The sequence below is a fragment of the Corythoichthys intestinalis genome, chromosome 15 (genome assembly GCF_030265065.1).
Source record: "Corythoichthys intestinalis isolate RoL2023-P3 chromosome 15, ASM3026506v1, whole genome shotgun sequence".
Taxonomy (NCBI): Eukaryota; Metazoa; Chordata; class Actinopteri; order Syngnathiformes; family Syngnathidae; genus Corythoichthys; species Corythoichthys intestinalis.
In genome coordinates this window covers 36,342,922-36,365,829 of record NC_080409.1, presented here as the reverse complement: position 1 = coordinate 36,365,829, position 22,908 = coordinate 36,342,922, and the positions used below count along the sequence as shown (strand labels likewise).

General features: G+C 37.2%; 1 protein-coding gene across 4 annotated transcripts in view; it reads left to right on the top strand.

Moving 5' to 3' along the window:
• Positions 1 to 22,908, top strand: part of mbip (MAP3K12 binding inhibitory protein 1) — a 55,420-nt gene that overhangs the window by 15,008 nt on the left and 17,504 nt on the right. For all 4 annotated transcript variants that reach the window (XM_057859514.1, XM_057859516.1, XM_057859513.1 and 1 more), the window contains one exon: positions 15,295 to 15,433. In XM_057859514.1, the coding sequence (XP_057715497.1) occupies positions 15,302 to 15,433 (132 nt within the window). In that variant the 5' untranslated portion in view covers positions 15,295 to 15,301. The remainder of the gene's footprint in view (positions 1 to 15,294; positions 15,434 to 22,908) is intronic.

Genomic DNA, 22,908 nt, shown 5'->3' with positions numbered 1-22,908 from the left:
TTTAAACGAAAACATGATGAGGGGTTTTAATATAAAATTACTATAACTTTTAACTATAACATTTGTCTTTTAAGAACTACAAGTCTTTCTATCCGTGGATCACTTTAACAGAAAGAATGTTAATAATGCCATTTGTGGGTTTATTGTTACAATAAACAAATACAGTACTTATGTACAGTATGTTGTATGTATATATCCGCCTTGTGTCTTATCTTTACATTCCAACAATAATTTACAGAAAAATATGGCATATTTTATAGATGGTTTGAATTGCGATTAATTGCGATTAATTCATTTTTAAGCTGTAATTACCTCGATTAAAAATTTTAATCGTTTGACATCCCTAATTGTTACCATATATTATATTGTGGTAGAAGAACAAGAAAGCAGTAAAACGCATGATACGCTAGACTTGATCATCAGCCAGTTTTCCAAAAGAATGGGTCATATATTTCATGCCTTTAGTTCTCATTCATTCATTCATATTCCGTGTTATTCCGTCTTATTATCACGAGAGTCCCAGTGATGCTGGAGCCTATCCCACCTACTATGGGCAGGAGGCAGGCTGCACCCTGAATTGGTTGCCAGCCTATCGCAGGTCACAAGCAGACTATCAACCATTCACGCACACACTCATGCCGATGGACAACTTGGAGTGTTCAATCAGTCTGCTATGCATGTTTTTTGGAGTGTTGGAAGAAAATGGTGTACCTAGAGAAAATCCACTAAGCCATGATGAAAACACACAAACTCCATAAAAAAGGTTGAATCCTGAGATTGAACCCTAGATCTCATAGCTGTGAGGTGGATGTGATAACTACTCATTACCGTGCCATCCTTTTATTCATCATATTTTGTAAAATACAGTGGTATGAAAATGTATCTGAACCTTTTGGAATTTGTCACATTTCTGCATTAAATCACCATCAAATGTGATCTGATCTTTGTCAAAATCACACAGATGGAAAAGCAGTGTCTGCTTAAACTAAAACCACCCAAACATTTATAGGTTTTTATAAGTTAATGAGGATAGTATCCAAACAATGACAGAAGGGGGGAAACAAGTAAGTGAACCATAACATTTAATATTTTGTGGCCTCCCCACTCGGAAACTATAACGTCAACCTGACGCTTCCTGTAGCTGCTGATCAGTCTGGCACATAATCAGGACTAGTCTTGGCCCATTTTTCTCTACAAAGCTGCTGTAGTTTAGTCAGATTCAAATTGTCTGGCATGAATCGCTGTATTTAGGTCATGTCACAGCATCTCAATGGGGTTCAAGTCTGGAATTTGACTTGGCCACTCCAAAACGTGTATTTTGTTCCTCTGAAACCATTCTGAAGTTGATTTACTTCTGCGTTTTGGATAATTGTTTTGTTGCAGCATCCATCCTCTTTTTACCTTCAACTGTCTGACAGACGGCCTCATGTTTTCCTGCAAAACATCCTGATAAAAACTTTTATATTCTTTCTTTCATTAATGATTGCAAGTTGTCCGGGGCCTGAGGCAGCAAAACAGCCCCAAATCTTGGGAGAGAAGCAACAGTGCCAAACTCTCTCCATTTGTAGACAACTTCTCTGAATGTCGATTGATGAACATCCAGACTTTTAGAGATGGTTTTCCTTTCCCAGCTTTATACAAATCAACAATCCTTGATCGCGGGTCTTCAGACAGCTCTTTTGACCGAGCCACAATGCACATCAGACAACGCGTTCTCATCAAGACACTTCTTACCAAGCGTGTTTTTTTTATAGTGGGTAGGGCAGCTTTAAACCACTCATCAGTGATTGGGCACACACCTGACTTAAAATGCGTGGTAAAAATTGGTTTCAATTACTCTTTAAGTCTCCTTAGGCAGAGGGTTCCCTTACTTATACTTATCCTTATGTCGTGGTTTGCATGCTATCCTCATTAAAATATGAAAACCTATAAATTTTTGGGTGGTTTTAATTGAAGTAGACACTTTTTTCATCTGTGTGATTTTGACAAAGATCAGATCACATTTTATGGTGATTTTATGCAGAAATGTGAGAAATTCCAAAAGGTTCAGATACTTTTTCATACCACTGTCATAGGCAGAGTTTGACTTTTGTGGCAGGGGGAGGCACAACATGTTGATGACCCCGAAACGCAGTGTCAACAATAAAATTAATTTAACATACAAGAATATTCATCATTATAAGTTGAAAATTAGTGTTTTTTTGTTTCCCATCATTCTTGAGGGGACTTCTAAATCAGGCTTCTTAGGACAGCTATACTTTTCGCCAAGATCGTCATCCATTGAGTATGGTACGCCTGCCGGTGTCGTGCCAAAGTAGTTACACCAGTCAAAAAGTGTATTCCCTGGGCGGAGCCATATGGAGGTAAATTTGTGTCGTCATTATTCGATACCCAAAAAAAAGTTGCTTCAATCAAAAAAAAAAAAAAAAAAAAAAAAACAATTAGCGAGACGTCTTATTTTGCTTAAGTGGAAACATGCACTTCCTCCATCATTCAATAGTTGGCTCAAAGAGGTTCTGACTCATTTAAAGTTAGAAAAGATAAGACTCACTCTCCGGTAGGGAAAATATTTTTCACGAAACCTGGCAGCCCTTTAGAGACTACCTGGATGGATTAATAATCTCCGCAGGATAGCAACCAGATGCCCTGCCCCACCCCCTCCCCTCTTAATTTCATTTTGAGGCTTGTTTTTTTTTTTCTCTCTCTCTCTTTTTTCTCTCTCTCCATAGCATTCAAGCCTACCTACTGTGCTACGGTATGCTCGAATGGTGCGTTTTGTTTTCCTTGAATTTTATTTATTTTCTTTTAAAATTTCCATTACTATTATTTTGTTTTTGTGTGTGTGGGTATGTGTGTGCGTATGTGTGGTTTGTGTAAAATAGATGATGACTTGCTCACGATACAGCCAAACATAACTCCTGTTTTGTTTTGTTTTTCTCTCTCATGCCAAAGACAAAGTGTTGTTATCAACCTATCCTTTGTTAATATTATTATTATTTTTTTTTTTTTTCTCCTATCTACATCAAATGTGCCATGAAAAAGACTATCTGATCTGTTATTTCAGATGTGGCTGAGAACTACTAAATCATGTCAATGTATCCCAAAGCTCAAATAAAAAGATGTATACAAAAAAAAAAAAAAGTTGCATCAATCAAAATATATATAAAAAAAAAAAAAAAACTTAAAAATAAAATGTGTTTGAATGCAAAAATAAATTCGAAACCCATAAAAATGCATTTCAAAAGCTATTTTTCTTTGAATTTTTTTTTTTTTTTTTGATTGAAATCAATTTTTTATGGTTGAAGCAACTTTTATGTTTGACGTAATGTTGTTTTAGTTTGGGCCACATTTGGGCTAAGACATTAAGACGTCTTTATTATTCAATCAAAAAACAAGTTGCTTCGAACGAAAAATATATATTTTCAAAAGAAAAATCACTTCGATCAAAAAAGAACAATTTCAATCATAGAATAAAAGTATTTGAATGCGAAAAAATATTTGAGACTCAAATATTTGCATTTGAACACTTAATTTTTCATTAAAAAATGTTTTCTTTGATTTTAGCAATCCTTTTGCGTGACATTTGTGTCTAAATCATTCAATCCCCCAAAAAGTTGCTTCAATCTTCAATCAAAAAAAATATTTTCAAACAAAGAAACAAATCATTTGAAAAATAAAATTGCCCTCCCCTAATTTTTGTTTTGTTTTTATAAATAATATGCAAAGCAAATGGCCGTCTAAGGTGCTCGTCACATGATCTGTTTGAAAAATCATTCTGACCCATTATAAAAATATTTTTTATTCATTTCATTCATTTTTGTTGTTTGTTTGTTTTATTGCTTTACAACTTTTATATATATAGGAAAGTCAATTACATGCCATCACACCTTTCGGCCACCAGGGGGGGGCCTGGCCCCCGGTCCCCTCCCTTTAACTTCGCTTATGACCACTGTAGTTAGCTTTGATTCAATGGCTCACTCTACCTTATGCGATCCTGTTAGACATGTGATCAGAATAAGACAATTATTTTCTTTTATTTTCATAAGTAAGTTTGTCCTCTTGATCAGCAGTAACACCTAGCTTAACACGTAGCTGTTAAACCCTGAGAAGAAACACTAACAATCATACGGATTTGCAACTCTGTTACTGTGATTAGGCCTAATATAGCAAACTCTACACATAAGTCATGTAATAGAAATTGTAGCATTGATCTGTCAACTTAGCTAATCAAGCCTTTGTTTGTGTATTACCTATTATTGAGGCATAATATGAAGCAGAAAACCAGAAAAGTGAAGCCTTGTTTTCAAGTGTTTTGAAGGCAAATTGTTTTCCAATTCTGAATTGAAGCATATTCAGTAGCTATAATTGTCAAAATGGTTTCTCACCGTTATTGCTCTTCTTTTATATGGCAAAAAGCTGAAATCTAAGCAAGGGTGTGCAAACTTTTTACATCCACAGCAACAGTAACTCTAATGTCACAAAAATGTTCAAAGCTAAGTGGAGCTAATTGAGCTGTTGGAAAAAAATTTAAACCACCATGATCAGTGTGTATGAGTTCCCTTTTCCGTTTTTTTTTTTTTTTTTTTTACTCTAGCAGAACAGTTGCTTTTACCAAAGGTCCCCTTGTTGGTTGCTATAGCATTCTCAAGCACCACTCTGCTGAATCCCCACCCCCACATCGACCTGCTCTGCACACTTGTAATAAATTATACTCAAGTGAAGAGAAACTGCGAAAGAATAAAATCTATGGGTAGAAAAAATAAATACATAAATCAAAAGGTGTCAGCTTGGCGCACTTTAGCCAATCACACCCTCGTTAGCATTTTTGTTACGCGACCTCTCGGATAGGCCGCCATTTTCATTTGGAGCCATCCCATTGTGTTGCCTGGCGTTACGCAATTTTTAATGCAATCTTTAGGATGCGCCTCATGCCGAGCTTGAAGTGCAAACACATGCGAGCAGAACGAGGAGGAGGAGGAGAGAGAGCAGCCATTTGTTGATTAATTAAACATGCCTCCTCCAAAAGATCGCCCCCTCACAATGCGCCGGCGGCAAGTTTGCGGCAGTGTGAATCGCACTCCTCATTGCTGTCATCTCTGCTAAATTGAATGCAGATTGAAAATATATTTTCGGCTCTTGACTGGGCCTATTCACAGCCTGTTGAATCTGCGCCGTACGCACACGCGAGTCAATAAAAGCCTTCCCCGTTTGGGAGCTTTCAGTGATTGCACGCGTGCACTTTGAGGAATGGTCTTAGAAATAGTTGAGCATGGAATGAACCAACAACGATACAACTTTCTAATCATTTTACGGCAGGTTTTTCCTACTCGGATTTAACAATCATCATGTTTGATGTCGCAAAAATTCAGCATGAATTTGTGGACAGTCAAAAGGAATACAGTTCAACAAAGAAGATTAAAGGCGATAGCAGCCATGAATGGGCTTCATGCCATTTTTTACATGGAGAATTCTTAAATTCCAAATAAACTTTGAATCTGTTAAAGGACATAGCTTTACAAGTTAGCGTCACCCGTCTTTCCAGAAAACATTTTTCATGTTTTGGACTCATTTGAGTGACATCGTTAACAGGATTCGCACAAAGTACAGGAAAATGTTCAAAATGGCTGCTTCGAACTAGAGGTGTACATACTGTATACTGTATGTATTTATACTAGAGCTGTCAAACGATTAAAATTGTTAATTGAGTTAATTACAGCTTAGAAATTAATTAATCGCAATTAATCGCAATTCAAACCATCTATAAAATATGACATATTTTTCTGTAAATTATATACATATTCTGTAAAATAAATTGTTGGAATGGAAAGATAAGACACAAGATGGATATACACATTCAACATACGGTACATAGGGACTGTATTTGTTTATTATAACAATAAATCAACAAGATGGCATTAACATTGTTAACATTCTGTTAAAGCGATCCATGGATAGAAAGACTTGTAGTTCTTAAAAGATAAATGTTAGTACAAGTTATAGAAATTTTATATTAAAACCCCTCTTAATGTTTTCGTTTTAATAAAATTTGTAAAATTTTCAATCAAAAAATAAACTAGTAGCCCGCCAATGTTGATTTCAATAATTACACAATGCTCATGGGTCCTGAAGCCTATAAAATCAGTCGCACCCAAGCGCCAGCAGAGGGTGGCAAAACTCCATAAAACACAATTAACAAGTGGGCATTTCACTCTACTGACATTTATATCTGTCTGAGCGGGACATGTGCGTTAATTGCATCAAATATTTTAACGTGATTAATTGAAAAAATTAATTACCGCCCGTTGACGCAATAATTTTGACAGCCCTAATTTATACATTGATCTGGATCAATATACTGTTTAAACAATGATCCAATTGATTAACATCCATCATATTCGTTGTATTTTACATATGGCGATTTGTTAAAGGGAACAACGGACAGAAAGACTTGTACCGTAATTTTCCCCCACTATAAGGCGCACCTGACTATAAGCTGCCACCCACCAAATTTGACATGAAAACGGCATTTGTTACTCCCTAAATTACTCCCTAAAACCATCCGCACCTGTTCTAATATTTCCACATTCAAAAAATTGTTAAAAACTCACCTTTTTAAACTGGCTTTTAATTTGTAATTCTTTCTCTATTGTCTACTGCCCACGTTGTGTGAGCTTTATTTATTTTCTTCCTCAACTGTAAAGCGCCTTTGAGCACCGGTAAAAGCGCTCTATAAATAAAATGTATTATTATTATTATTATTATTATTATTTGTTCATAGATAAGCCGCACTGGACTATAAGCCGCAGCTGTCCTCACTGAATTGTAAGTGTCTGTCATAAGACCAAATGAACATTTATTGCTTCAAAAAGCTTCATTTGGCCATCAGTCCTCCCTTGGGGGACACAGCCAACCACTGTTGCTACCTGCTGTCAACACTGTTGTTGTCCAACATGCCTCCTAGCATGCATTGCAGTGCTACAGATGTAAACAAAAATCAAAATTCATGTTCTGTGCCAATTATTTCTTCAGGTGTTTTATTAATTGCTAGTTATGGTATTTGGTAACACTTTATTTGACAGTGGCGCCATAAGACTGTCATTAGGCAATCATAATTATGACATGACACTGTCATGAGCATTAATGAATACTTATAACAAATGTCATTTAGTGTTCCAGGGAAATTATCTCACTTTTGACTGGATGTAAAAGATCCAAGCTGGATTTAAATGGAGTTAGTCAAATAATTTCCCAGATGACATTTAATGACATCTGTCATAGGCATTCAGTAATGCCCATGATAGTGTCTTGTCATAAGTATAACGGTCTTATGACAGTCTTATGACGCCGCTGTCAAATAAAGTGTTACCTATTAACCAATATAAATCAACAAATAGTTCGCACTGGAATATAAGCTGCAGGGTTCAAAATGAAGGAAAAAAAGTAGCGGCTTATAGTACGAAAATTACGGTAGTTCTTAAAAGATAAATGTTTGTATGAATTATGATAATTTGATATTCAAACCCCTCTTAATGTTTTCGTTTTTATACAATTTGAAAAATTAGTTCAACTAGTAGGTTACCATTGTTGTTGACAACCTTAAGCACTGTGGGCGGTGACGTCACGGGGCAGCGCTTCAGTATTTCCACAATGTCACTCGTAAGCTACATAAACATGTCGTTGGTTCTGCCCTTCCAATTGGAACCCGAGCGGAAAAGTGATGGGCAGGACAGCAGTGTCGATATTTCACAAAACAAACAGCAAAAGCAATTAAATGAAGGTCTCCAGCGGGATTCGAACACGCTTTTTTTGAGCAACAGACGAGCATATAGACCACAGAACTATACTTCCATGTGATATTTGAGTAATAATTTTCTTACAAAGTAATCGCAACCCACATGCGTTGTCTATCTGTGCGGTAAAACCTGAACAGGAAACGCAACTGAAAAGACAGTGCGGCCGGCTTGACCACAGAATTAGAAAACGCGGCGCACTTCAGACAGCAAGCAGACAACAATAACATAGGGATTGCGTAAAAGGGTTTATTGAACACACAAAAAAACAAGCGATCCCGAAAAGGGAGACACAAAAAGGGTCCATGACAATAGGTCGGGATCAATTACATTTTTTTTTTTTTTTTTTAAAGCAAGCAAAAACCGCGGTGAGAGGCTGACAAACAAAAAAAAATACAAGGCAATGATGCAACTAGCGATGAAGTGATATACAAACTGTCAAATAGCAGCAAGTCAATATCTCGGCAAGCCGCCTAGGATCAGTTTAAAGACACTGCTTATGAGCTAGGATTGGATGCAGGTACGACGTCGGGAGCTCATCCCACAGCTCTGTAACAAACAATCTGACCAGCAGCAGAATGTGACAAAATCATGCCAGTTGTCATACTAGCTTCGTTTTCTAGCTAACACAGCTATTCTCACAGTCCAGGCCAACCACGTCATCAACCCCGCGTGCATTGCGCACGTAAAACTTGGCGCCCGTCGTTGGTCAAAACATGCACTAAAAATAGATTTTTAAATCAATGTCAATAATATATGTGTTTCTAATATATTTCAGTAGAAGAGAACAATTGTGGCTTATTAAAGCCTACAAGTCTTTAAGTCCGAGGTTCCCTTTAAAATGTATGAAATTTCTGTACTTAAATGTATATTTTTGATGACATGGTGTTGGTGACAAGGATGACACAAGGACCCAAACGCACGAATTTTCAGTCCAAACAAAAAGCTTTATTTATCAGTCCACAATGTTCAAAAGGTGACAATGAAAAAACACAGCTATGGCTAGAAAAAAAAACTGAGTGTAATCAACAAAAAGCTAAGCAAATAGCTCATAAAAGGTGGCATTGGACATAACAGCATACAAAGCGAACTGACAATGGACAGGTGGACGCAGACTATTTATACCCAGGGTCACAGGTGGATGCAATCAGCATGATTGGGAAACATATGGGCAGGAAGTAAAGGTGAAACGAGGAGGATAATTACCAAAATAAAGGCCTACATGAATAAACACTACATGATGAAATTCTAACAAGAATTACGAGACATGACAGTTGGCTAAGTGTTTATCTGTTTAATTAAGCACTTATCCATCCTAGTATGGACGCAGCCTTAGCTTCTCTTTAATGGATATCTTTGAAAAAATTAACACATTTCTCTGGCTTGTTAATGGCAGTGTAAAGAACAATAAAGAACTGATGGACCAAAGTTTAAATTAAACTTGACAGACAGATCAAAGGTCTATATATCTATGCCTTTCTGCTGGTTTCGTGAAACACCTGCGATCGGTTGCTTGCTGCGCTTTGGCAAGAAATCAATACCGAAGGGGTTTTGATTTGTGTGTGTGTGTGTGGGGGGGGGGGGTCTAGGTGTCCTAATCATCTGTACATTTACCATCACAATCAACAATCAAAGCCAGGACCTGCACCTTTTTTTCGGGGGCCTCCCGAGCACAACAATTTCCCCACTGACTGTGAAAAGACGGCGTCAAATTAGAACCCTCGGCTCCCGCGAGCGGCGCCTAATGGCTCTGATTTGTGAACTGCTAAACGAGGTTATGTAAATGAGGCTGAATGGAGGCAGCGGGGCCCCAGGTGACAGGTGCAGACGCATTTAAAAAAGAAGGGAAAAAATGTTTAAAGGTGGGAAGGAGGTTGGGGGTAGAATGAAATCATGAGGAAAGTTGCAGCGTGTGATTTTTGGCTCTGTGAGAAAAGTGACGCAAACAAAACAGACGATGTTGTGACAAAGCTCTGTTTTGATAATGGCACATTTGATCTTTTTTTTTAATTAATTTAAAAAATCACATTATTTGGAGATACAGTACTTAATATTTGAATGAATGTCTGGAGGTACATTAAAAAAAATCTGTTGTCATTATTAAAGATGTCATTTTCACGTCATTTTCAAAGTATCGGAATCGGCAAAAAAATATCGGACATTCCTTTTTTTAATATATATTGTTTAAATCATTTTCTAATTGTATTTAACGTTACAGACAAAATGTCTTACACTCATCCAGAGTAGTTTTGGCTTAAAGTAGGGCTATCAAATATATTGCGTTAACGGCGGCAATTAATTTTTTTTAATTAATCACGTAACGCATGCGCTGCACGACCCACTCACGCATTGTCACGTTCAATCTATAAAGATGCCGTTTTACCAATAGATAGCGCTAAAAGGCAGCGTATAATGAGTAGAGAGAATTTTGACAGCCTTTGGAGCAATTTTTTATGTGGCTAAAGCCTTACAATACCTCTCTCAGCAATTAAAAATAACGTGGGAGGCAATATAGGGAAGAAAGGTAGTAGTTGATCATTTTCTTAACACCCTATGTTCGTTTCCAACGCAGAGAAGATATATCAATTGGTGCCCCTACGCACAGTCATGGTTGCACTTCCTATCATGCATTTGGGCAGAAGTTAAATGGCTGCAGTATCATTTACTGAAAGCTCAACATATACACTAGATGGCGATATTTAGTCACAATATACAAAGTCACATTTATCCTTTAAGAATTACAAGTCTTTCTATCCGTGGATCCCTCTCACAGAAAGAATGTTAATAATGTAAATGCTATCTTGAGGATTTATTGTCATAGTAAACAAATACAGTACTTATGTACTGTATGTTGAATGTATATATTCGTCCGAGTTTTATTCATTTTTTTCTTAATGCATTGCCAAAATGTATATGATCGGGAAAAATTATCGGGAATCATTGGAATTGAATCGGGAGCAGAAAAAAAAAGCAATCGGATCGGGAAATATCGGGATCGGCAGATACTCAAACTAAAACTATCGGGATCGAATCGGGAGCAAAAAAACATGATCGGAACAACCCTAGTTATTATTATAGTACTTCTTTTTCTATACTGACGAACAATAAAAAATAATATTGCTGTTGTTTTAGTGATAAAAACTTTGAGAAACAAAAAAAGAAATAGAAAATTGTTGGCCTGTTGTTCTTTCTTTAACTAAATATTTTTGTTAACGAACTATTTGTGATAAACGTAAGTACAGTAATATACAGTAAATAAATGTGACGATTTAAGGCCTGCAACTAACGATTATTTTCAAAATCGATTAATCGGATAAATGTCACTTTTTTCAATTACCTTCACAATTTACCTTGAAGTTGTTTTAGGGATGTTGTAAGTAATAATGAAGAGAAAATGAATGACTCTTTCCTTTGAAAATAATATTGTTTTACGGCTTCCTGACTTAACTGTATCGACTATCAAATCCGCTGGCAACAAATTTATTAATCGATTTTAATCAAGCTAGTTTAGACAGTAAGATGTCTGAAAATTGGCAAAAGTGTGAATTGTTGTTTTCCAAAGTAAAAGCAGATTTTTGTTCATGTCCTACTTTGACTTAACAAAAATATAATTAAGAAATCTGATCATATTTATTATACTGAAAAATGTTTGTATGTTATAATTTTAAGAATTTAGATAAGGTTAAGAAGGTCCTAAACGATAAATTGGTTATCAAAATAATTGTCGATTAATTTGCTAATCGATTAGTTGTCGATTAATGGGTTAATTGTTGCACCTCAAGACGATTTGAAACAAACAGAATTTGGAGAAAAAAAACAAGAATGTGAAAATAAAGTGTACTATTTTGTTGACAGCGACAATTTTCCACTGCATACGTGATATGGGTGGTATAATTTTTAAAAATGCACAATCAATAGATGATGTTTGTTTATATTAAAGTCTAAATCTGTGAAACCAATGGTGAAGGTTTGGTTTTTTATTCGTAGGGACAACATAACAGCATAACCTGCATATACACTTTTTGCTGACGACGGGACATTAGCCAAACATATTTGGCGAATGGGGGTCAGGGCTACATTTCTCACCAATATGAACCTAATTAATTGATGGGCTAAAAGATTAATGCAAAATAAATCTGTATTGACCTCTACTAACTTTCACACTGCAAATTATTAACGTCTTAATCTGATAATTTTTGTTAAATCTAGTCAAATAATTTTCTCCATCTTTTTTTGAGTGTTTAAAGCTAGTTAAAAGATTAATTCGTCAGATTCTTCCACTTTAAGTAAAAGTGCCTGTGACACGAAAAAGCATGTTTATTTCATAATACACGCGGTATTTTATGCCCCTGAATGATATGGACCGCTTGGATGTGTGTGGAAGCGATCGCTATTTTTATTTAGTTTTTGAATCCCGCGCCATGAAAATGAGTGACTTCCGGCTTCGGTCTTGCATTGAGGAGGAGGGCGCTGTGACGTGTACGGTAGAAGACATCCTCTTCACGCTACAGTGTACTGTTGTGTATGAGGACGAAGGATTCAGCTGATTTTGTGGATTAATACGTTTATTTTTCAAAATCATTCTGTATGAGGGAGAGGCATATGCGCCTTTTTGGAGTTTCAAAAGGTTCCCATTCACCGTGGATATTTACTGTGGGACTATTGGACTTACGAGGAAGTGAGTAAACATCTTGTTTTGTATTATGTCAAATACGAATACAGCGATTACAAAGTAAACACTACAAACTTCCTTTAAATAAAGGACTACTTACGTTTGATCATTGATAGGCATGTAAAAAGCTCCCCTAATGCTCATTAGCAGCAGCACGTTAGCTGCACAACAACTCCAGCCACCCTCCTCCGGGGAACGAACTGTAAATTGCTCTCCGCTGGGCGGTTTTCCGATCCGCGAAAATCCCTCGGTTTGGGTTAGCATGTCGGCTAGCTGTCACGCCTTCTGGTTTGTTTACATTCTCCGAAGCCTGGGAAGGGAAATGGCATATGTCCGATTTAGGTGTCATAAAATATCGTTCGGGAGGTGCGACAGTAAAGGTGAAGTCGACAGTTTTGACCATTATGGAGTAATTTTGCCATGTCGTCCTGAATAAATGCATTTTTATTATTTCATATTCCATTCAGCACAAGACTGTTATTTGTCATGACCATGCCATTTATTTAGCACTTGGGGAAAATACTTGAATAAAAAGAATATCCTGTAAAAATATTGAAGAGACAGAAACAATGACATTTTGCCGCTCTTTTCGTCGCGTTTTCCTCGTTGTGAATAGTTCCCCCTTGACGGGCTGACTGGTCCTTCTCAAGCCATTTATATAGCTATTGGGGAAAAAAACTTGGATAAAAAGAATATCCTGTAAAAATATTGGAGTAGAGAGACTGAAACAATGACATTTTTCGGCTCTCTTCGTCGCGTTTTCCTCGTTCTGAATAATTCCCCCTCAATGGGCTGAAAAGTAAAACCGATGAGCCTAGTCTACCGCTGACGTCATCCACCTGTTGGGGACGCTAAAGCCCTAACAATATTCTTGAATTAAGAACTTTTGTGACGAACAAATTTTTCTTTTAAGATTAAATATACAAACTTTTTACAAACTTAAAATAAGTCTGTTAAGCTTATTTTCAGCTAGCTATTTTTCTTATTTCAAGAAATCTTAGAGAGTAAAATCAACTTCAAGCACTGTAGCAGTAGCAAAATTAATGGAGTGTTCCCCACCTCCACAACATTGATGTCTTTTTACAGTACTTACAGTGGCTGCAGCTGGCGGAAAAGAATTTCTAACATTCCCCTTCTTTGAAGGTGGCGTGCAGGCGGCATGTTGGGCTGTGAATGCGTCTGTGTGTGTGTGTGGGGGGGGGGGGTCACGTCATCAGCCAATCAAACGTGCGTTTAAGGGGGAAAAAATGGACTGGCACATTCAGCGGGTGAAAACGGGTCAGTGTAAGTCGAACATAATGAAAGCACTGTAATTCACTGAATGGCTGGATCAACTCTAGGCTTACAACATATAGGAAGACGACATAAATTACCTGTATAACTGAAGTCATTACATAATGGAAATAAGGTTGCTTAAAAGCTGGTGGGGATAATTTGAGCATCCTGAAAAGTTGGTAGTGTTATGTCCCTACTGTCCCTATGCAAACCTACACCCTTGTTTGAAACAGCTTTCATTAGGATGCAGTGTAGTATGGAATACAAAGCCAAAAAAAAAGTACATTTAAAACTTTGTTTAACCCAGTACTTCTCAAATGGTGGATATATGTTACTTTTTTTCTTTAATAGAAAAAAAAGGACACAATGTTAAGCTGAGGCGTACTTATAATCGTAGTATTATAGACAATTGATACTATTTACAGTGGCGGCAGAGAGTTGGGGGGGGGGCGCAAAACATTTACGTCTTCCTTGGGGGGGCGTAACAGAAAATAATTGAGAAGCACTGGTTTAACCCAATAGGTGTGTCAAATTCAGACTATTACAAGGTTAGGCAGATTAAATAATACGTTTTTAAATTTATTTAGTAACTTCTCACTGGGAACATTGGCTCAGCGTGTCAAACCATGTCAAGTGTTACAGTTCCATTCCTGTTTCAGGGGTGTGATATGCACAAAAAGGGACTTGTCTTCAGACCCCTTTTTCCTAAAATGATTAACCCTTCAAGAGAGCTTATATGAGGCGCGTGAGTGGCACGGTGCTTTCTCGTTTGTCAGCAACTGTCATTTTCCTGTTGTTGCCCTCATCAGTCTCTCTAGTCATTCTGTGAAAAGAAGGGAAAATGAATAGAGGAGAGAGTTTTTCCCACAGTCACGCACACACATGCTCCCACACGCGCACACCATCACCATTGTGGCCAAAACCCCTGCTGCAAAGTCTGCTCTGCACTCAACAACAATGTTCTCATTATAGGATGACTATTCTTTATATTGTGAGTTATCAAGTGCATGCCATTTTTGAATGGACATTATAATCAAAACCACCTTATTATGTGTTTTTATTTTTCCTTTAGCAGTTGCACCACGAATGCAATTAGTACATTTTAGATTTATTTAATGTTCTTACATTTCTAAACAGTTAGAGTTGCATATAAAACAGAAAGAACACGTTTGAAGTGTAAAAATGGAAAATAAAAAGGCCTGCGAGTTGAATTGAATATTGAATTTCATACATTTTAATGTGCTTAGAAACGAAATGTACCGAATAAAATCAAAAACCTTTTACAGCAAATCTGGATGTAAACGCTCGGAATTTAAAAGGTAATCTTTGGTTCCGCCCAAGTAGCGCATTGTTTCTCAACTTCCTATGGTACAACCAATCAGAGCAAATACGTATTTTACAGACACCCATGCTCTAAAATTTAAAAAATAAAACTACTTATAAATTACAAAGGTTCCTAAAATCTTGAAATGTGATTTCTGACAACGACAGATTCTGCCCACTATGTGACGTCATCCCATCCTAACCAATCACGGGCTTCTTCTTTTCCTGACGTAGACCCACAATGGCGGACACAAAGCCGACAGGAGAGAGTTTTTCTTCTGCTAACGAGTCCTACTCCGACAGAGGCAAAATGTCCAGCTATTCTGATTGCATAAGAGTACTACTCGGACTCCTGGCCGAATTTGGAAGAGAGGTTGGTTCGTTTTTGTTTTCGTCCAATTTGAAGGGGTAAAACAAGACAGTAGTATTGTTCACTAGCTAACATGCTAAGGCACTGACAGCAGCTGCGACTCGTAGTTGCAAGCATCCCAGATCAATTTAGCCGTTTGTAATAATTTCATCTTCGAATATTCATGCAGTAGAGTCACAACCTCTCCTTAATAACGCGTTCTATCTTCTGCACTTCCGTGGATAGCAATACGACGGTGCGTGTTTACCTCTTGGACCGCTCATGGGAGAGGTTTGGCCATCTACGCATACGTCAGTGTGCCCTCCATATTTAATGTGGCACCCCACCAACAGCTGCAGTCAGACCAAATTACATAACATACGTGACATAAAACAGTAATACAGTCATAACTATACAAAATAATAAATACAGCACTTTTGCAACTTTGTGTTTGAAGCAATTATATATATAACAATTATATATATATATATATATATATATATATATATATATATATATATATATATATATTAGGCCTGAACGATATTAGAAAAAACTTGTTGCGATTTTTGGGGGGGTTGCGATATATTGCAATATTAAAAAAAAATATTTTTTTTAAAAGAAATTTTCACTTGATGACTTGAATAGCTGTTTGGAAAGACTTTGGATGACTCACCACCACCACAGTGTACAGTGATCCCTCGTTTTTCGCGGTTAATGGGGACCAGAACACGCCGCGATAAGTGAAAAACCGCGAAGTAGCGCACTCCCACAATTGTGTGTGTGTGTGTGTGTTTTTTTTGTGCTCAATGTATTTATTCAGATTTAGCATTGGAAAGAGATACATACGAGACATGTTTTTTTCTCACTTTTTCCCCCAAAGTGATTTAAAAAATGTGTATAAAATGGTTTTTAAGCACTTCATATGTCAAAATTATGATCAGTTTTAAACATAACTGTCCAACCAAATCCAAACCAAATAAGAATAAAGTACTGTAGTAGATAAATCCTTGGCTTTATTAAATGCTTCTGTTTATCTACCTTAGCTGTGACAGTTGGAGTGTCATGTAGAAATTTCAAACTCCTCATGATCACTTCTGGCATTTATATGTCTCCAACATCTCCACACGCACACACATTCATTCCAGCGCGGCTTCCTTGCAGAAACTGTTTAACAAGTTAAACGATGATTGACAGACTGCTGCCCAGCTTCTTGGGCCAGATCAAAGCCATCATTAACTTTAATAAGCAAGTGTAGCAGTGACTGAGAGGAACAAAGGGCTGGGAAAGGGAGGGTGTGAGGCTGTGCGCAGAGTAGAAAGCAAGGCGTATATGGATTTAAAAAAGAAAAAAAAACTATTGCACGTGCTTGCGATGGGACTATTGCGCACGTGCACATCGCGATGGCGATGTTTAAACGATATATCGTTCAGGTTTAATATACATACAGTTTTCATCGTTTTAAAAATATATCAGGTAATATCAACATTGGTTTTTCAATATTAGCTTTGGGCCAATAGGCATGTTACCTTAAAAGTGAGTGTAGAAGCCTTCGGCCTTCTGCCTTTGTACATCGGGTGGTCACAGCGTGACACAGCAGTTATGCTTATTGACCATTAGATGTCTCCAAACTAAGATGCTTGGGATTTGTTACGTGAGCATTATCATTAATAAAGTGCTTGTGACACGATAAAAAAAATCTTAAATAGCAGTATTCTTTTAATTAAAATCATTAAATCTGCTGTATAGCTGCTCCTGTCATTGCAGCGCTCTGGCGCCGCCATCTGGGTGATGACGTTAGCGAAAGAGTGATTTCAGCAGATTTATTATTGAGCCCAAAGGAGGGGGAAGCGTTTTTAAGTGATTCTGGTTCAAATGTGGATCTTTCAAGTGATTTTGTCTAGTGCTGCAACGATTAATCACTTAACTCGAGTTATTCGATTAGAAAAAAGATTTGAATTAAATTTAGCTGGTTCGAGTATTCGTTTAATTAAAGTGGTGTTTTATAATGTTTCGAAAGTGTTTGCATTTAGTTTTATTGATTTGAATGGATACAGTGCCCTCTGTTGGCAACATTGAATATGCCATAACTCATTTCACATGGCTGAATCCAGCTGCTCCCTGTTAAGACCGACATAAGGTATGTTTTTGTTTGAGCTAATGTTTTTTAATGCATTCCTAATTTAGTTTTTAGCCGTTTTTTTTGTGGGAATATGTGTTTGAACCATTTGTTAAGAGCATTGTTTAAAAAAAAAAAAAAAAAGAAAAAAAAAAGCATTTTAAAGCATTCAAGCTGGCAGATTTTTGCTATGTAAGTTAGCCAATTGTTCGTTTGTTGTACTTAGATCCTTGTTAATTTTTTGATACCGTTTGAGGCTCAGCTCAGGTATTTTAATTTTTTATGTTCCTTTTCCGATTACTCAATTATTCGAACTAACTAGTTCATCGATTAATCGACTACTAAAATAATCGATAGCTGCAGCCCTAATTTTGTCGATCCAGAGGAAGCCTGTGGCATACAGCCATATATGTTTGAGTCGTATTTAGAGGAGGAGGAAGATTCAGAACAACAACAAATACGAGGCAGATGACACTGCCTGGTGTAGCAACAAAAGCCTGCAGCACACAGGGCTGGCGTGACGTGAAAAAGAAACGAATGAATCTGCAAAATCGACTGGATCTGCAGTCTTTTTGCATACAATAGTATAGCTGTATAGTGAAGATGATGTCTCCCGTTAACGTCACATCTGCCTCCTTTCACAATCCTTTTCACATTCTCTCATTTTCGTAGTGTAAAAAGAAATTCAATAAATATATCGATCGCTTCTGCACACATCCAAGTGGTCCATTTCATTCAGGAGCATAAAATATTGCATTTAATATGAAATAAACATGCTTTTTTTGTCACAGGCACTTTAAAGCAACCACTGGGTCAACACTATACAATAGCCTTAATGTATTAAGTCAACAACAACATATGTCAGTATCTGTTTGATATCCGTTTTGGATTTTTGGAGTTGGACAAAATTTGGTTATCGGTTAAAAAGTCATTATCAAACAACTCTACATAAATACCGCATACAGTGGTACCTCTACATACGGAGTTAATTCGTTCCAGGACCTTGTTTTGAAGTCAAAATGGTCGTATGTCGAGCAGAATTTTCCCATAAGAATACATTATAATTCCATTAATTCGTTCCACAGCCCAAAAACCTACACTAAATCCTTAATAAATACTGCTGGTACTATTGCAAATAGTAATTACACAGAGTAAAACAAAAAAAAATTATTAATAAAAATTGTAATAATAGTAGTAATTAGGGATGTCCCGATCCAGGTTTTTGCACTTCCGATCCGATACCGATATTTTTTTGCACTTCCGATCCGATACCGATACTGGCCGATACCGATACCGACCTATCTGAGCATGTGTTAAAGTTTAAAGTTATTTAGCCTCCTTACTTAGTTGTCAGACTCATGTTGAAAAAGGTTTTAGTACTCTTGATAACAACTAGCCAGCGTAATTAGGTGAGTTTGAATAACACACAACGGTTGGTAACAAGAAACTGACCTGTTTATTCAGTGACAAACACAAAACATTATAAATAACAAACAGAAATGGCATAGTCAGTCAGTAAAACGTGCAAATAATATTGTAAACTGTCTTAAAAAAGCAAAACAAACCAACAACCTCAGTGGAAAATCCCCCAAATCCCCCAAGCTATTAGATGCTTTTAATGTTCCGTGCATTAGTTATAAAAATTGTATAAAAAGCCTCTCAGGTTTAAGTAAACGACTATTTCAGTATCAAGTTAACATTTTAAAATGGTAAATAAAACACTCAAGTCCCCATTCTGTATCAGCAGCTTTAAACTACATTCAATTCATTTAATTTTGCGAATCAACTGTTAAAGTTGTTAAAATTGCTCCCGTTATTCCATAATTTCCCTGCTGTCTACTTTCGACATGTGAAAGTTTTAAAACGGTTTTGAAGATAGATTCAAGTCAAGATTTTGCCGATTTAGGAGTATTTTAGATAAAAAGTTAATTAGGTTCGCTTGGAAGGTTCACAACAGCCTACTAGGGAAGTCTTCTGCTTTAAGATGGCGGCTGTTTACTAACGTATCTGGTTTTCAATACTTCAATTTTGCTAACGCAGTCGATTCTGTCGTTTTGCATCTAGTTCTATATACATATGATATCTATTATCTCCAGTAAAACGACGTTGACGTAGTTTGTAGCGGCTGTCAGCAGCAGTCAGGTATTCTTGTGTTTTTTATCCAGCGGCATGAGTTGAGCTAAAGCCGTGAGTTGAGCATTGGCATTACCCGGGTCTATGACAAGCATTATGTTTATTTTCGGGACGCAATGCAGTCAGTTTCTCATTGCGTCCCGAAGACTGCGCTGTGTATTAGTTCCACTTTACTTGACATATTTCAATAATCGGAATTTGGATGTTTGTGAATCGTTCTCGAATCTTCCACCACCGAATCGCTCAAGGATGTAATGACGGTTGGGCATGTTGTACCATGGTTCTAAGTGTTGGATGGTGCGTCTTTACTCACAAGAGATAATGGCTCGTCATCCAGAATGAATTCTTCGGCAATGACTCTTGTTATTCCCTGGGCTTTGGGACTGTCGAGTGCCAGTTTGTCACGCATAGCAAAAGTTTCTGCCAGTGTTAGTTGCGTAGGACCTTTCTTTTTGTCTTCGGTTTTCTTAACATACTCCTCATATTGTTTGTGGTGGTATTTCGCTAAATGCTTGATTAGGTTGGTTGTATTAAAAATTCTTACAGCTTTACCACTACGCTTGACTTTATTGTGGCATATGTTGCACTCTGCCTCTTCGTCTTTGTCGTCCTTTAAGGTGAAATGATCCCACACAGCTGACATTTTTACCGATAAAGTCTCTCGGTAAATTGGGAGACAGTAATGTAAATGTTGTGTGTTGAAGGTGTGACGGAAAATGCGGACCGGATTTTAGGGAAACCAAAGCAAAAACTGGAATGGATTATGTAAATCGGTGCGCTGGAAAACCAGGACCGGATTAAAAAAAAAAAAAAACTGGATCGGAAGTCTGGATCGGAATTTTTCCGTGTTCCGATCCGATACTGATGTGCATTTTTTTGCCCATATCGGCGTCCGATCCGATCCAAATATCAGATCAGGACATCTCTAGTAGTAATAATAATAATACCTATAATAATGTAACAAATTGGGTTCTAATGTGGCTAATGTGTTTTGCGTGGTGTACCTGAACGCACCGTGTGACTGACTTGACAAAGTGAGGGAGGATTTTTTTTCTTTCACTTTGTTTAGCTGCGCCGGACAGTAGGCATGTTTTGTTGCACAAGTTCTGAAATAAATGATTGAAAACGAAGTTGGCGATTTTTGGGGCGATTTTACAATAATAATAGTCACCTTAACTTACAAAGACTGGCGAACAGAGGTTGGAGGAGAACCGCCGCAATTGTAGAGATTCTAGTGCTGTATCGTCGAGCCAGTTGACGGACGCGCCCACCAATCTCAATTAAAAAAAAAAAAAAAAAATTTATATCATTTCTATCTTCATTTCAATGGTAAATCGCATTTTTTCCTTTTTTTCACCACCTGCACTAACATTTTTGCAACCCATGTTGATTTCTTTCACAAGAAAATCCGCCCTGCATCCGTCTTGCGGGAAAACAAACTGCAGCACTGTCATAAATCGCCGTACATCTTGTCAGATGTGGAAATAAATCACGAGTCAAATTATACTTCGAATATTGACGTGGTGTGAAAACGTCGTGGTTTCAAAACCACTAAAAATTTTCCGTCATACCGTAGTATGGTATTCGCTATTTGTCATGTGCCAAAAATGCAGCCAGAAGTGACTTTGCGCGGTAGCACTCACCCGTTCCCCTGTTTGTAGCTGTGTGTGAAAGTGACGCTATTCTGCTAAACAGCCAGCGAACCCAAAAGCAAACACTCCAAACACAAGGCGTACTTTTCTTGGATTTATTGAGCTCTCCAATCGTGGTAAGTGAAATATACAAAATGAATACATTTAAAACATTGTACAACTGTATTTTTCCACGTAAGTTCAACAGGTTAGCACCATGAAAAAGTTCACCAAAAACAAAACACACGTTTTTCTTTCAAATTCAAAATACAAACTAACCAAAAGCTTACGGAGACGAATTTTAGCCTAGGCTTAGCTGGGAAAGCAACTTCATCGAGGTTTAAAAGTCTCACAGCCGCTTAGTGAGAAACGAGCTTGCATGAAAGGGAAAAAAAGGATAGCGTCAAAGATCGCTAATTGGGAAAAAAAGATCTTGCCCTAAGCACAAATCCACGTTCGCTGGACTAGGAGAGGTCTCACTGCCAATGTTTGTTTAGATGAAACCTTTCCACAACAATATTTACATTTTAACTAACCTATACATTTTTAACTTATTAACTTATGAATTATGTATGTTCTTTTCAACCCAAAGGCATGACATCATGTATTTGTAGACTTGAGTTGACACAGTGGCTGAAAATGGCGAAACTTCACATAAGCCCCCCCCCCCCCCAAAAGAAAAAAGTAATGCTGTATATATTTTTTTTAATGTTATTTGAAGTGTTTTTACTTTTTATTGCCAATATTTTATTCTTGCTCTAATCTTGAGCAACTTGAGCTGTGGCTGTGGGTATAGTCTATAAGTTTTATTTATTTTAATTTTATTTAAAATATTTGTTATTTTTTGTAAATTTATTTATTTTAACATTATAGTTATGTTCCAATTTGCAAATATGTTCTGAAAAAATAAAGTCCTGTTCAATGGCTTTTTTTTTTTTTTTAACCCAAACATATCAAAATTTTGGAGCTATAATTGCAATACCGTGAGACCGTGGAACCGCGGTATTTTTGCTCACGGTTATCGTACCGTCAAAATCTCATACCGGCACATGCCAAGCGTCAAAGCAATCGTATGTCAAGGTACTACTGTATAGTTTAGGGTGTCGTCCACCTTTTGCCCAAGGTTAACTGGAATAGAGCTGAAACGAATACTCGAGTAACTCGAGTTTAAAAACTGATGCGAGTAATTTTATTCACCTCGAGTAATTGTTTATTTTGACAGCTCTAAGCATCACGTTTTGCTCGGACTACTTTTAATGCGGGACAACGCGCTGATGTCACGTGCGTAGAGGAAGAAACAAAAAATTAAAAAAAAAACTTACATCAGCCGACAGCCGCTACAAACGACGCCGACGACGTCTGATGAGTCTCATAGAGATCACATGTGTGTTGAACTTAGACATGTGCCGGTTACCGGTTTCACGGTTTACCGTGGTGTGAAAACGTCGCGGTTTCGAAACCACTAAAATTTTCTGTCATACCTTAGTACGGTATTCGCTATTTTTCATGTGCCAAAATGCAGCCGAAGTGGCTTGGTGCGGCAGCGCTCACCCCTTCCCATTTGTTGCCGTGAGTGTCAGTGACGCTATTCTGCTAAATAGCCAGCAAACCCAAAA